The sequence below is a fragment of the Lathamus discolor genome, chromosome 4 (assembly GCF_037157495.1).
Source record: "Lathamus discolor isolate bLatDis1 chromosome 4, bLatDis1.hap1, whole genome shotgun sequence".
Taxonomy (NCBI): Eukaryota; Metazoa; Chordata; class Aves; order Psittaciformes; family Psittacidae; genus Lathamus; species Lathamus discolor.
Genome location: NC_088887.1, coordinates 101,093,906 through 101,109,936, shown reverse-complemented (window position 1 = coordinate 101,109,936; position 16,031 = coordinate 101,093,906). Strand labels below are relative to the sequence as shown.

Genomic DNA, 16,031 nt, shown 5'->3' with positions numbered 1-16,031 from the left:
AGGGAGTTGCTCAGAGGTTATACAGCAAAGGAATATTTACAAGATTTATCTCTACTTAGCCTAAGTTACTCAGTAGCCCTTCTCATTGAGTAAAACTTTTTATCGCATGGGACAGAGTTGTAGTGTTAATTAAAAGCACCACCCATTCCAGCCGACTTTACAGATTTGGCACATCCAGCATACGTGGTAAAATGTGTGAATCCCAAGTGTGACCCAGCACATATGTCAAACCCCAAACGGGTCCTCAGTGCAAAGGTCTGTAAGTATTTCTGTGGGTTTTGTGAGACTCTACAACCACTGCTGATTTGCCAGCAGAGCTGGACAGGATTTTGTGTCCAGAGTACCCTTGGAAAGGAGGGAGGAAAAGGCTGCCTTCTGCGGCGGCTGCTGGGAAGAGCCCTGCCCGTACTGCAAGGCAAGAGGCAGAGCCCCGAGAACAGGCAGCTGGGTGTACGGCCAGAGAGGTTGTCCTCAGTCCCTTCAAGCTGTGTTCTGCTGGCCTCTCTGCTCAGCCATGCACTTCACGTTGATGTGACCTGCCCGAAGAAGGGCTCTGCTGTTCATCACCTTGCAGAGCCAGCAGGAGGCCAGCCAGTGCGGCATCTCTGAGGGAAGCCCCCCTCCTGCACGAAGCAGCTCCAGTGAAGATGGGGCACCTGTGAGCCAGGATGGCCTGAGGCCCTTTTGCGCTGCTCAAGAAAGGAGGGCAGGCAAGCCTTGCAGACAAGCCTGCTTCAATCCTCCTCAATGCCAGCGGGAGAGCTTTCCCGGGGCTGTGATTCTGCTCTCCCAGTGACCCTGCGCTGCAGAAGCTGGAGCTGGACCTCTGGGGCTTCTCCTTCAAGCCCCATTCCCCTGTCCCGTCCTTTGCAGCCCAGACCATCAGTATCTTTTTCCTAAGGGAGAAAGGTCCCTTCCCCACTAGTGGTGCAAGCTATGGAAGCATCGTTGGAAGAATGTTTGCAAGGAACATACTCAAGTCCAACTGCACACATCCTTGTTTTATTATTTTTCCTAAAGTAGCTCTAGGGCTCACAGGTGTCGTCACTCGCCATCCTCCCGTGAACCTGTACTCGGTACACACACGTGTACTCTGGATTTCCCCAGTTGCTCTGCACCTGGAATTTGATGTAATCAAAGGTCCTGGGAGGCTCCTTCTGTAAGGAAATGAGGGGAGCCATCGTTACAGAGGTGGCCAGAGCCACAGCACATCACTGGGGCTCCCGATGACAGGAGGAAGCAAGGGCAACCACACGTCCCCTTGCAAGGGCCATGGAAGAGCCCTTTTGCAGTACCTGCACATGGAATGTCTGAGCGATCCCCTTGTGCACGTCGTAGGTAAATGTTCCCAGGAGAGTTCCTTCCGTTGCCTCATCCACTCCCTCGAAGACAAGAGACAAAGGGAGTGGGTCAGGCTCCAGCACAGCACGAGGAAGAGGGCATGCTGAGGCTGAAGCCAGGAACCCTTCCCCAGCTCCCTGGGCTCTAGCAGTAGTCTAGCACAGCTTAGGGTGATTCTGGGTCAGGGTGCTTTGAGCACATGCTCGAGAATCCTTGGGCGTGAAGCAGAGAAGAAGCCCCCAGAGGCACAGAACCCCCACATACCCACAGGGGATGGGGTGCTCTGCAGCAGCCAGCCCCAGACAGATGTCTGAGAGGGGCTGCCACAAGAAGCACGTCTCAGGGATGGCTTTTCCCTTGGGCCAGACCCCCTGAGAAGCACAAGGCAAAGACTTACAAAGACAGTAAACTCTCTGGGGGCGCTGCTGACTTCCCCAGAGGGAGACACTGCCTCGGAGATGTGCCAGACGGTGAAAGCTGTTGGCCAGATGCGCGCAGGCAGCCGGATGACCACATGGCCCTGAGATCCTTGGAAAGGCCAGCAGTCGCCAGGGATAATACTGGGCTGAAACCAGAAAGCCATGACCATCAGCAGGAAATGCTGTGCACTTGGTCTGCCAACCTGAAAGCAAAGAGCTGAAGCGCAGGTCAGGCCTTCCCGTGTCATACCTGCAAGATTGTCTCTGGAGGGTTTGCAGGTAAGAAGGTCAATAGAGAAAACAACCAGGTCATCATGTCTTCCCCACCATAACTCTTGGATGTCCTCTCCTCATCGATGGTGGCACCTGACGTGAAGGTGGACAGAAGTTGACTAAGACAGCCCGGAGATTAGGAGGAGCAGCAGTGCACTACCACGTATTTCTCAGGCTTGAAAGCAGAGCTTGTAAGAGCTCGGGGCAGTGCCATGCATAGAGGCATGGCAGGGATACTTCCTGTCTACATACCTATGGCTTCCAGAGCCCAGTCAGGCATCAGGACATAGCTCTCAAGCACCTTCTTAATTGCCACCTCTGTCAACTGCAGGATTTCCTGGGGAAAAAGTGGGAATGGCAAGATGGCAGCGAGCACAAAGACACATGGGGCAGTTCTGCATGAGCAGCGAGTCCTGGCACAGAGCCGAGGAGCATCTCTGTGTTGGAAAACCCTAGGCAAGAGCTGTCAGAAAAGGTGATGACTTTGAGAGTGCCGAGGGGAAGCAACAGGAGAGTGCCCAGAAAGACAGCGAGGTCTGTGATCCGGCCCCAGCACCTTTACCTCTGTTTGCTCCTCTTGGACAGCATGGCCGTTGAGGACCTCTCTCACAGCCTGCAGTGCGCTCCCCCTAGCAGCATACACCTGAGTCGCCACCTGCTTGAAGTCCTGCGTCTGCTCCTTCATCAAGGCCTGTGAATTGCTGGAAGCAAAGGAAAAGCAGGTCTTGAGCAGCAGCTGCCAGCCCCTGTGGGCAGGCTCCAAATGCCAAGCAGAGAAGAGTCCTATGGGCTTGGGTCAGCCCACATCCCGCAGCCCCATTCCTTCCTCCGGCTTACAGATAGCTCCCTTCCACCACCAATAGGGAAGATCGAGATCCCTGGCCACAAGGCAAGGGCAGGCAGCACGAAGCCGGCTGAGACAGCTCCACAGAGTGTGTCTCTTAGGAAGAAAGCGCTCTTACCCCAGTAGCTGCCGCTCGGCTCCATGAGGCCTGGACATCTGCAAAATTAACATACCCCACAGGCATGAGGATCACTGCCAGGGCTTCCCAACGGAGACTACCCTAGCTAGAGCTGGAAGAACATGCTGCTGCTTTGAGTCACTTTGGAGAGGCCCTGACCCAAAGGTTGGGTTCCCTAACTAGCCACGTTCAGCAGAGGAGCTTTCGGGTCTCCCTCTGAACCCCCCAGCCCTCCAAGAGGTATGCAAGCAGCAAAGGCACCTTCTGGCAAAGTGCTCCCCTCTTCAGCCTGCCACCCTGCGGAGGTCACTGGGGAGGAACCCCATGCTGAGCCCCATCAAGCCACTGAGGAGACTGGAGGATGAGCACAGGTGCTTCCCCCCAGCACGGCCCCAGTGGTGATGGGCATTTCTGAGCAGGCGCCCCATGTTCTCAGGGAAGGCGGGAGGACAGAGCCAGGGCCTTTGCAGATGCTGACTTCCCCACAGCAAGTGGCACTTACCCACAACGCGCCCTTGAGCCACGTCATTGCACCGCACCAGTAACCAAGAGCTGCGAGTCACATTGTCAAGAGACGGTTATTTTCCTCAGGAGCTGGTCCCTCTTCCCAGGACTGAGGGGAGCATTTTTGGTCAGGGATACTCACTGAACAGGATGGGAAGCAGCAGGAAAAGGAGCCTCAGGCCCCCCCTGTCCTTCTGGCAGGTGTTACGTTGTCTAAAAGAGAGGGAAAAGTGTTGTTGCCAAAGCCCGGGGTTGGGACACCTATTTGCCAGGGATCCATTTAGGAGCTCGCTGGGCTACCACGCTCCATGTGTGTCCAGCACAGCTGCAAGCCTGAGGACTCAAGACCTGCAGGTCATTGAGAAGGTGTGGGACACAAAGACCTCTGGGTCTGACACGGGGACAGCAGCCTGGCCCTGCTTGGCTCTCCCCAGAGAAGGCTCAGGGCTGTGTCCCCGCAGCGGGGTTGCTGTGCACTGGGGACAGTGGTGCAGGCAGACCCAGTGCTCTGGGGTTGATGCTGCTGCTGCTGCTGCTGCTGGGAAGGCAGGCAGCGCACAAGGCTTCTGGCTCCATCCCTCCCTGCTCTTTGGGCCCCCTTGCTCCCAGCTGCCCAACCTGGCTGGCATCTCTGCAGACTGAGCACACTGTCCAGGCACAGAGAAAAGCCCTCTCTCCTCACGAGATCCCAGCACCTCTTCGCTATGCGTTACGAGCTGCTGGAAGCACTGCTTCGCACTGCTGCCCACTCCTGCAGCTCGGGGCGCTTTTCTAAGGGGCAGCTCTGTGATGTCACAAGACAAAACTGCTGACGCCCATGGCAACCTCAGAGGGACTGCCCTGGATGCCTGGGAGGAGCAAACCCTGTGGGCAACTGTGAGTCACTGGGGACACTGAGGGTAAGACAGAGCCCTGCTGGGGGTATCTTGGAACCCCTCAGGGCAGCCCAGAACAATTCTGTGAGTCACTGGGAACCCTCAAAGGCAACTGAGAGCCCTTCTGGGGCAACTGAGGGCTTTTCAGAACCCATGAGGGAAAACCAGGACCCTGCTGGGGGTAACTGGGATAAACTGGGAACCCCTCAAGAGCCTTTGGGGTGTTCCTGGCGGGAAATGGGAGTCACCGAGAACCCCAGAAGGCTACCAAAAACCCTTCTGGGAGTAACTGGGAACCCCTGAGTGCAAAAAGAACTCTGCTGGGGGTTACTGGGAACCTCGGGTGCAACCCCATGGCCATCAGGGGAACAGGCAGTAACGGGGAGCCCCTCAAGAACCAGCAGTTGTCCCTGGGCTACTACAGTAACTGGGGAAATTGGATGTCCGCAAGGCAACTGAGAACCCTTCTAGGGGTTACTGTGAGTAACTGGGAACTCCCATTCTCTGGAGAGCCTGGTCTGGGACAGTACATGAACTACATCAAGGAGAGCCCTTCTCAGCTGCTTCGTGAGGGCATTATCGCTGTCGAGACTCTCATTGAATCTCTGTTTATCTGTGTTTCCATGGGAGGGTCACTTTGCACGTCAGATGAGGATTTTCTTTTTTACTCCTGAAGCCAGGAACTCCTGTCTTCCTCACCCACACACCTGCCTCAGTCCGGAGTCTGGATAAGCCTGCTTTGCTGCCTGACTTTTTCCAGTGCCTTTGCACCTGTCTTACACAGGAGGTGTTTATCTTGCAAAGGAGGGCATACTGGTGACTGTAGTATCCGCCTGGCAGCAGGAACTCCTTTTCAGTAGCTGAAACAACTCACTGGGAAGGAAAACGCCATAGCTGTACACCAGAATTGCCAGGAGCTCTTTCACTAGTGACTTCTGCATGGTCAAACCGAAGACCAAGGGACCCTGCTTTGTACCTGAGGCTGAAAGCACATTTGCACATCACTTTGAGCAGCTGCTAAGCCTGACCAAGAATTTCTTTCCTAGCCACAAAATAAATACGTATTTTTAGCATCAACAAAAATAGATTTCAACAAATGTCTTTTAAATCAGATAGCATTTCACATCCCTCTTTGATATTGAACAGGGATAAAAACTACCGGGCTTGCACTCCTGTTAGCGTGGGGACCCTAAATGTTGTGACCACAGCTGTCGATGAAGGGTTGCATAACAGTATAAAGATAATAAATGTCATGCAGAAATATCATTAACCAAAGGAGCCTTTTTTTTTTTTCTTGGCACAGGAACATTCAGCACCTTAACAGTGCTGCAAATGAGGCTGTGCGTGGAGGCCATTCATTCTAGGCATATATTCATGCCCCCTGCCTTTCCTTTGCTCCATCAGAGGCCAGACATATTCAACATCCGATCATGCTGCAAAGCCCATCTCCCCTTTTGCTGGGTGCTAAGGGAGGATCAAGGTGTAAAGGCTGCTGCATGGGAGACTGGGACTCTTGATTTGTTGTTATTTGCAGGACTTGTGTTAGCCAGAAATGACAGAGTGTGGGGAGCAGGTCTGCTGTCACAGGCCTGCGCTGAAAACCAGAGGAACTGCTGCAAAGTTTGGAGCAGCATGGAAGACTGAAACCATACTATTTGAGGGCAGACTCTCCCAGTGTCTCATCAAGTCATCTCTTGATTCTTGAGCTATATCTTTGAAAGCCATTTAGGTAGGCATTACCTTAGGAGTAAGACATCCCTGCGGTGATAAAAAGGGGTGCAGAAGCTATCTTAAAGCTGGCTTTTCAGCAGTGCTTTGGGGTTACAATTAGCCTGAGTTTAAACAGTGGCTACAAAGAAGCAGGATGGGTTGAAAATACAGTGCAATGCAAAGCAGACATCCCAGGACTAATTGCCATTGGGGTAGTACAGAAACTGGAGGTCGTATAAACACATCAAAGTTGCACTGTAGAGAAAGAGCCCTGCCAAGAGACCCATGAGCCTAGCGTCATGCTGGGAGGACACACAGGGTCACTCAGTGTTCAGCCAAAGATTTCTCCATCGCACTCTGCTTGCCTGTCCCATGGAGGGCGTAGGAAAATTAGGACGACAAAGGGGATACGGCACTTGGAGTCAACACAGCTGCCAGGCAGAGGTGTACAGAAACTTACTCCTTGGGACACCGCTTATGCATGGGGACTGCAGCTGAGGTTGTGTGCTGCAGAGGGGAAAACATGTGGAGGGCAGGGGCCACCACTCGAGGTCTCCCTCTCCGTCAAGCAAAGTGAGAAGGATGTCTGAATTAATAGAATCATAGAATAGTTAGGGTTGGAAAGGACCTTAAGATCATCTAGTTCCAAACCCCTGTCATGGGCAGGGACACCTCACACTAGGCCATGTCACCCAAAGCTTCTGTCCAACCTGGCCTGGAACACTGCCAGGGATGGAGCACTCACAGCCTCCCTGTGCAACCCATTCCAGTGCCTCACCACCCTTACAGTAAAGAACTTCTTCCTTACATCTAACCTGAACTTCCCTTGTTTAAGTTTTAACCCATTACCCCTTGTCCTGTCACTACAGACCCTGATGAAGAGGCCCTCCCCAGCATCCCTATAGGCCCCCTTCAGGTACTGGAAGGCTGCTATGAGGTCCCCACGCAGCCTTCTCTTCTCCAGGCTGAACAGCCCCTACTTTTTTAGCCTGTCTTCATACGGGAGGTGCTCCAGTCCCCTGATCATCCTCGTGGCCCTCCTCTGGACTTGTTCCAACAGTTCTATGTCCTTTTTATGTTGAGGACACCAGAACTGCACACAATACTCCAGGTGAGGTCTCACGAGAGCAGAGTAGAGGGGCAGGATCACCTCCTCCGACCTGCTGGTCACGCTCCTTTTGATGCAGCCCAGGATACGGCTGTCACCAAGCACCTTGTTGTTTTTCATGTGCCTTACCATGCCTTCCAGGAGAACCTGCTCCAAAATTTTACCAGGCACAGAGGTGATACTGACTGGTCTGTAATTCCCTGGGTCATCCATTTTCCCCTTCTTGAAAATGGGGGTTATATTACACTTTTTCCAGTCGTTGAGAACTTCACTTGACTGCCATGATCTTTCAAATATGATGAACAGTGGCTTAGCAACTTCATTCACCAGCTCCTTCAGGACCCATGGATGGATTCCATCAGGTCCCATGGACTTGTGTAAGTTAAGGTTCTTAAGATGGTCTCGAACCAGATCCTCTCCTACAGTGGGCCCAAGATCTTCATTCTCACAGTCCCTGTGTCTGCCTTCCAAGACTTGGGTGGTGTGGTCAGAGCATTTGCCAGTGAAGACTGAGGAAAAGAAGTCATTCAGAACCTCAGCCTTCTCCAAATCCAGGGTAGCCAGTTCTCCTGATAAGCTTCTGGAGGGGGCCTACTTTGTCCCTAGTCTGTTTTTTTATTTGCTACGTACCTGCAGAATCCCTTCGTGTTATCCTTAACATCCCTGGCCAAGTTTAATTCTAACTTAGCCTTAGCCCTCCTAACCTGGTCCCTAGCTTCCCCAACAATATCCCTGTACTCTTCCCAGGCTGCCTGTCCTTGCTTCCATTTTTTATAAGCCACTTTTTCCCTTTGAATTTTCCTCAGCAGCTCCTTATCCATCCAAGGAGGTCTCCTGGCCCTCCTGCTGCACTTCCTTCTAGTTGGTATGCAGCACTCCTGAGCTTGGAGTAGGTGATCCTTGAATATCAACCAACAGTCTTGGGCCCCCCTGCCCTCCAGGGCTATATCCCATGGAACCTTACTAAGCAGGCTCCTGAAGAGGCCAAAGTCTGCTCTTTTGAAGTCCAGGGCAGTGAGCTTGCTACACGCTCTTCTCACTGTCCTGGGGATCTCCAATTCGACCATCTCCTGATCGCTGCATCCAAGGCTGCCCTGGAGTACCACATTCTCAACAAGCCCTTCCCTGTTGGTGAGCACGAGGTCAAGCATGGCACCTCTCCTTGTCGGCTCCTCTATTACTTGCAGAAGGAAGTTGTCTTCCACACAATCGAGGAACCTCCTGGATTGCTTGTTCCAGGCTGTACCGTCCCTCCAACAGATATCAGGGTGGTTGAAGTCTCCCATGAGAACAAGGGCCTGCAAGCATGAGGCTGTTCCTATCTGTCTGTAGAGTGCTTCATCCACAGGTTCTCCTTGATCAGGCAGCCTGTAACAGATCCCCACAGTAATGTCCCCCATAGCTGTTTTCCCTTTAACCCTGACCCACAAACTCGCTGTTGACTGCTCACCTGTCCCCAGAGTTCCATATCCTCCAGCTTATCCCTAACACAAATAGCAACTCCCCCTCCCTGCCTGCTGGGCCTGTCCTTTCTAAAGAGCCTGTAACCTTCCATTCCAACACTCCAGTCATAGGAGCCATCCCACCATGTTTCTGTGATGCCTATTATATCATACCCCTGTAGACGTGCACACATCTCTAATTCCTCGTTTGTTCCCCATGCTACAGGTGTTTGTACAGAGGCATCTGAGCCGAGCTCCAAATGAAGCTGGCTCATTGGCTGGAGCAGCTAAAACATCTCTACATTGCTCCAAGCATTTATTATAGGTGCTGGCAGCTGACTGGGTGTGCTGGGATGGAATGATGCCCACCTGCCCCAACACATCTAGTTTAAAGCATCCTTGACCAGTCTGGCAAGCCTCCTACCAAAACCGCTCTTCCCCTTGTCAGACCAGCTCCACCAGCACCCAATAGACCTGGCCTCCTAAATCGAGTCCCATGTTCTAGATACCCAAACCTGCCCTTCTAACCATTCATTAACCCGGCCAATCCTCCTAGCTTTTTTAAGGTACTCCCCTGTATCCTGGAGAATTGATGAAAAGACTATCTGAGCTCCAGAGCCCTTAACCACCTCTCCCAGGGCTCTGTAGTCCTTCTTCATGTTCTCCAGGCTACTGCTATCTATACCACTAGCTCCCACATGGATCACTAGAAGTGGGTAAGAGTCAGTAGGGCTTACTAGAGCAGGCAGCCTCTGCAACATCCCTGATCCAAACCCTGGTAGGCAGCACACCTCCCTTGAGACTGGGTCAGGCCGATATAACGAGGGCTTCTGTCCCTTTCAGAGTCCCCTACTACTACAACCGGCCACTTTTTCCTGGCAGCACCGGGAAAGATCTTCTTTACCTGTGCACCAGCCGGCTGTTTCTGGTGCAAGTGCCTTTCCTCATTAGCCCCCTGCAGGACAGCAAAGCGGTTCTGGGTGGGGACAACAGATTTTGGAGGAAGCCCCTTGCTTTTTATTGTCCTCTTCCTCCTTTTTTTGGTGTGGGGTTTGTTTTGGTTTGGTTTTTCTTTTTTTTTTTTTTTTTTTTGTTCGTTTTTTGTTTTTTTGTTTTGTGAGTTTTTGTTGTTGTTGCTGTTGTTTTTGTTGCTGTTTCCCACCTTCCTGGGTTAACGGCCTCCTTCTTTCCTCCATGAGCTACAGGGGTGCTTGAGGCGCCTGCACAGTCTGGCCTGCAGCAAGCGGCCCTGCTTCCTCTCAGCTACCCCGACATCTTGCAGCATGTTAATAGCACCCCGCAGCTCAGCCCCTGCCGCAGGAGGGCCTCCACCAGGGCGCACCGAGCGCAGCCCTGCCCATCGTGCACCTTTCCCTCACAAGCCCAGTGCAGGCACTCCCTGCACCCCGAGCTCTGCCCTGCAGCCTCCCCTCTCATCGGCTCTGTCTGGGGGCCTACGCTGGGCACCGCCGGGGCAGCCAGAGCGCAGCTCCCAGCGCGGGCCCTGCTCGCAAGGCGAGCGCTCGCCCGGCCCGCCCCAACTGCCCCCCCCGGTCGCCGCGCTCCCCGGGGCAGGTGTTACCCACTCAGGGCCGGTGCCGCCCCTCCTGGCTCCGCCCCCTGTGAGTGCCCGCTCCCGTCAGCGGCGCTGCCGGCTCCGGGGCAGGTCCTGCCGAGGCCTCGAGGCTCCCTCGGTGGCCCTCGCCGCCCTGAGTTGAGGCTCCTGGGCGGAGCTTCCCCCGCCCCGCTGTTGAAGGCGTCCTCCCTCGAGCTGCTGCCCTGAGCAGCTGCCCCACTGCACCGCTGCTGAGCCGCTGCTCTGGGACTGGCAGCAGCGTGAGGGACCAGCTCGCATGCGAGACCTGAAGTGTGAGCTGTTCCTCAGGAGGTTTTGTATGGGCGCTGGTCAGCTCTGCTAACACCGCCAAAACATAAATCTGGACAATCCGGCTCGGATTTGTTTTCCCACTAAATGAGCAGTTCCGCTTTACTGTCTCTGCCTGACTGCTGTGCAAAGTTGCACAACACGCTGTTCCAACTTTTGAGGCATTTCTCAAGGTGGGGAGCTTGCTTCTTAGCCACCATCCCTCCTTGGAATGGTCACCACAAGGCCTGATGAAATGTACTGGCAGGTCTGAAGTGTTCCCACTCTTGCCTGAAAGGGTCTCTTCTAAGGACTGAGTTCTTGCATTACACCCCAAGCGTGATTTCCAGGCTGTATTGCCACTCTCCTGTGACACAGGCAAAGCTTCCGAGCTTTCCTGCACAAATAACAAATGTGCCAAGTCTCACAGTGCTGCTGGGTAGATTTTTTTCTGGCAAAAGCATTTGATAGAGACAGTAAAACCAGGGGGGACCACAGGTAAACGCTGCGTGGAAAGCGATCTTCTCCATAGACAAAGGAGACACTCCTGAAGCAGAACCTCTCAGGGAGTTCCTTGGCTTGAACGCATTGACACGGCCACGTTACATCTCATCTTCACACACACACACGCATATACATGCACGTGCAGACATATATTTATACACATATATTCATACATACACAAATGACTATATATACACATGAATGTGTGTGTATATATGACTGACTGCCTTTGTGTCTGTGCATATATAATTTATTACGTTCCGCTGTATTTTTGACATTTGTTATGACATCTATAATTTGTGGTCTGAGAAGGCTGAGCCATGAAATGTGGTGAGCCAGACTGGTTTGAATGTCTTCACTGAAAAATAGGGGGTTGATTTAACAGAAATTTTCCCAAAAAGGTAATCTTGAAATCAGAAAAGAAAAAAAAAAATCTCTCCTTTTTCTATTTCTTATTTTTCATGTCTCAAGGGGAAAGCATGCTCTGTTGCACACCCTCTTTCTCTTTTTTTTTTTCAAGCACCCACCAAAGGGCAGAAAAAGCAGCAAAAGCTAAGTAGCAGACATAGGGTTTGGTCTTGGCTATTTTATTTCTCCACTTTCTTTTATACTCTTTAATGAAAAATAGGAGGTGATATTTTAGGAGTAACAGAAAGCTGGCCTGCCAGTTTTCTTACCATCAGAATGATATCATGTTTTCCTAAACAAAAATAATTCACGAAAAATTTCCAACAAAAGTCTCTCAGTTTTTTTCCATTATATGAGTGTTTACTGAGCTGCATTGCTGTGAATTGCTCCCTGCCCTGACTACCAAGGAAGACGTCACAGGAAGCCCTTGGATGAGCAGGACAAACACTGGACTTGGGATGAGCAGCAGAGTTCCTGGCATCCAGGCATCCATCATTAACAGAGGCGTCCAAGGGACTTGCAGCCAAGGCAAGTGGTGATCGTACGTTTTCCCATTGTCTGCTCAGGTCTTCATACCATATATAAGCACCTTCCAAAGGAGAAAAACAGAGAACTGATGAACATCTGTCAGGTCCCAGCCTAGTTCTTGGGAATTAAAAAACACAAACCTCTGTTGCTCCTGGATGATGGGAGGGCAAAGACATACCATTTGTAACTGCTAGAAAACAGAGAGGTTTGTGGTAATTCTGGGCTGAGTTCTACATTGTTTGGGGTACCCCTGAGGATAGCCCAACTCCTTCACAGAGATGCTCTCTGTTGCAAAGGCAATGTTATCAGCACCAGAAGGGACTCATTGTGATTCTGGGAAGCCAAGAATTACTTAGAAATTACGCAATCCTTTAGAAATCCCAAAACCAACCCTTTGAGCTAGGTGAATTCCTCCCATATGTACCGCGGTGTAGGAGGTCAGAGCAGAGGACAGGCAAGCATATGTCCCTCTCCCACACCATCAGTAGCATTTTAGCACTTGTGCTTTTAAGTCCCCTCTTTCATCAAGAAGAAATACGTCGGGTTTTGGGGGTTTTTTTCAAACTAATCCCTGTGTATCTGAAAGCAGAGTTAGACCAGCTCTTCTCACCTAAGACCCCTTCATCCAGGTACCAAACATTGCCTTTGTAGCTTAATAGTTGTGTACTGGTAATATCTGAAGTATCAAGGCACTGCTGGGTTAGGCATAATAAAATATTTATCTGCCAAAACCACAAAACCTAGATTAATAACTTGAGAATTAAAGCCAGATTGCTGGGATGGTAGGTGGGAGAAGAGAAAATACACAGGGAAAGTAAATGCACTAACGCTTTGAATTTACTTTAAACTAAGTTTGCTCTCCTGAGTAAAGTTCTTGCAGGATAAAAACATTTTATTCATCACAATCGATTAATAAAGCCCTTTATTCTATTTTGCTTAACTACAGAAGTTTTTTCTCTTTGAAAGAAAAAGTTCTGTAGGAGAAGAGAGTCATGTTCATATCCTGTCATTTCAATACCTAATTCATCTTCTATTCCTGTTTTCACATCTAGGAAATTAAAGTACAAGAGCGCAGAGAGAAAATGACATTCACAGTAAAGGATACCCTTGCATTCCTGGTCAAAAGAAGAAGGAGTCATACTAATTACTGAATTACAATGAGGCTTTTTACTACCTCCTGAATCTCTAAGAGGAATAAAAAATACACCCCAAATCAGAGCCGAGGTATCGAGTAATCAGCTAGCTTTGTTCAGACACAAGGGCAGATGAAAGTAAAATGTCTGAATTCTTTCAAGTGGGAAAAAACACAACTCTTTTCCCTAAGGGGAGAAATCAAATCATTAAGTTTTTTTTTTTTTTTTTTTAACTTGGCTCCTTCAATGGTCAAATTTAGTTATGTGTAGATTATCACTGTTCCTACAGACATTTCAACCCACCCTGTCCAAAGCCCATGCTGGGGAGCAGGGGCCCAGCTCGTGCTCATGTGTCATAGGATCTCTGCCAGCTGGTGAAGCTCAGATGAGATGACATTCTTTCTATCCTACCAGGAAAACATTATTTGAGTGCACACCCATCTGTGAGGAGAACCCACCTTCCTTGTGCCATCCACCTCACGTTGCACCCAGGCTCCTGCAGCAAGTGTTCAGCAGTGCCATGGCTCATCTCCCGCAGGCAGAGCTGTGCATTCCCAGCTCTCCCCAGCATCATCAGGCAGCCATGGCTGCACAGCTAGCACTTCAAAACATGCCCACACAGACATGTTTCAGCCTGAGACCAGTGAGATCCCTGGAAGTCAGTGGGCTCCAGGATGCCAGGTGACTTTGGGAGTTTCACAGCAGCAGTGACCCACCAAAGACCCTGGAAATGCAATACCTGGTGCAGATACATCTCAGAGCTGGATTTAGTTCTGGAGATGGGTATGTTTCATCTCTGTTCCTGTAATCCCCTTATCCTATGAGATCTGTTCAAGGCAATACTTTCTACCTGAAGCTGTGGGATTTTGCAGCTCCAAGGGGAATCTGAGACTTTTGTCCTGAGGACCATGTCATGACAATGGAAAAGTAATGACTTTGGAATGGGCTTATTGAAAAAAAAAAAAAAACATAAAATAAAAAGATAAATAAAATCTGGGCCCTTATCCAGGTAGAGATCTTAGCCTGGCATTCCAGCTACATTCTTTCTGTTATTAAAATAATTTAGGAAACCAGGCAGCCTGCTCTGTATTCAATCATGTTAGCCCACGCTGTGTCAATTTGAATTCTGCCTGTGGTGATAACAGTTGAAAATCTGATGGGCCAGATACTGAACTGACAAAAATCGGCATTGCTCCATTACAATGAATGGGGTTTTGCCAATTTACTCTTGTTAAAGATCTGGACCTCCAGTTCTAGGCAGGCATTTTTCCAGGCAGCAAAACAGTCTCCTACCTCTCTGGCAAAGGAAAAAAATAAAGGAACAATCTAGTGATACTTTGGAAAGTGACATGACCACAATAATGTAACTTGGAAATGATGTTCTTAGACCATTATCAGCATACCTGGAACTCAACTAGAACCACGTCCAGGATCTTCAAATGTGATCAATGGATAAAATGTGGTACCATTTTGTAGTGTAGATGCCACAAGCTTCCAAACTTATGATTATTATTTTTTCCATTTTACTGCATTAAGATGTCTCAACAGTTCTGTTAAAAAGCCCCCACTGATGAAAACACCAACATTTGCATGTGTAAGCAGCCACATGAAAATACTTCATCTTCTGTCCAAGTGCTTTTTCAGGATTAAATCTTTTTTTACATTCATCTTTATGGTAGAAAGTCTACAGGCCTTGGGAAATGCCACTTTAAGTATATGGTGCTTAGCTGATCAGCAATTGCGTCAGCTTAGCTCTATCCTGTGCACCCCCCTGCCACAGTTCACTTGATTTTAGAGTGGGTCAGGGCAGTCCCTTCCCCATCTGTGTTAGTTATTTCTATGTCTGAGTAGCATTTCTTGTGGGCTTCCTTGAGGTGTCTCTACAGCTCTGCAGGGTGGTCCTACACTAGTCATTACCTGAAGAACTACTCTTGACAAGTTTCACTAAGAAGCAAAACCTGAAAAGCTTTCATGGTTACACCTCTGCTTATGCTGTTGCCATCTGCCATTGCAGAAAGGAGTGGGTAAAGGAGTGAAAAGAAAGGATTTTGATCTTAGTGCTTGACTGTAATTTGAACTAGACCTCAAACTTCAGGGAGATGTGTTATCCACTGAAACATGACAGGTATTTTTTATTTGAGAAAAGGGAAAGAAAAAGTAATACATTTCCTACAAGTCCAGTTTTATCAAAATATTTCTGCTGGTTATGGCTGTTGCAGAGGAGCAGGGACTCGGCAGTGGCCACAGTTGTCTAAATGCAGCTTTAAAACTGTTCTGAAGGATGTGGACTCAAAGACCACAACTCTACTAGTAAAAAAAGGGCCCAGGATTTGTCTGTTGCTCTAAAAGCTAATGATAGAGAAGACTTGCTTTCATCAAGATAAACACCTTTCCCCAAAGACTTCATCCATAGCAGTCTCTGCTGTCCTGTGACCCATGTACAGGCACTGGCGGAGACCCCACCATTGAAATCCAGCCAAACCTGTACAAGGTGCAATATCATGGACAGTCATGAGACCATGTTAAAGCCTGTGCCATCACCCTGTTTGGTTTAGTAGCATAGACCTGGCCAGACAAGGCAACCAGAGGCTGGTCAGTTTGCATGTGTGTATATGCATGTATAAATGCAACAATGACTTTGCAATCAACAGTCCTGACCAACACCTCCAGGCAATCCATGGCAACCGAGCATGCACTAGAAAAAGCATTTGAATAGTTATGTTCAACCATTTCCATAACAGGCAGGACAACATGGCTTATGGTGAGATGTGTCATTCGAGATTTTCAAAGTCACATATAAGCTGTGGACAGAAAACCCTCCTACAGTTTCCCAGTAAGGACAAATTTAAGCCAGTCCCAACAGGACTCCTACATTGCTATGGATGAGTAGAAAAAAAGGCATCACAGATTAAATAACAGCACTCAATTTATTAAATTGATCTTTATTCCCGATTTCCCAG

At 49.7% G+C, this 16,031-nt stretch overlaps 1 protein-coding gene across 4 annotated transcripts; it reads right to left on the bottom strand.

The window, feature by feature from the left end:
• Nucleotides 1-975: 975 nt before the first annotated feature.
• LOC136012799 (SUN domain-containing protein 3-like) lies at nt 976-10,348 on the bottom strand. Of its 4 annotated transcripts, none has more exons than XM_065675845.1 (10): nt 10,217-10,348; nt 3,642-3,712; nt 3,498-3,547; nt 2,996-3,033; nt 2,596-2,734; nt 2,286-2,370; nt 2,011-2,126; nt 1,739-1,906; nt 1,296-1,382; nt 976-1,157 (listed from the first exon to the last, which is right to left on the bottom strand). In XM_065675845.1, the coding sequence occupies exons 3-10, from the start codon at nt 3,522-3,524 to the stop codon at nt 1,026-1,028; spliced, it is 792 nt and encodes a 263-aa protein (XP_065531917.1). In that variant the 5' UTR covers nt 3,525-3,547; nt 3,642-3,712; nt 10,217-10,348; the 3' UTR covers nt 976-1,025. The 4 variants fall into 4 exon arrangements, with proteins under 4 accessions (XP_065531917.1, XP_065531916.1, XP_065531914.1 ...); XM_065675844.1 differs by having other exon boundaries at nt 10,221-10,348; XM_065675842.1 differs by lacking the exon at nt 10,217-10,348 and adding an exon at nt 4,118-4,336.
• Nucleotides 10,349-16,031: the final 5,683 nt, after the last annotated feature.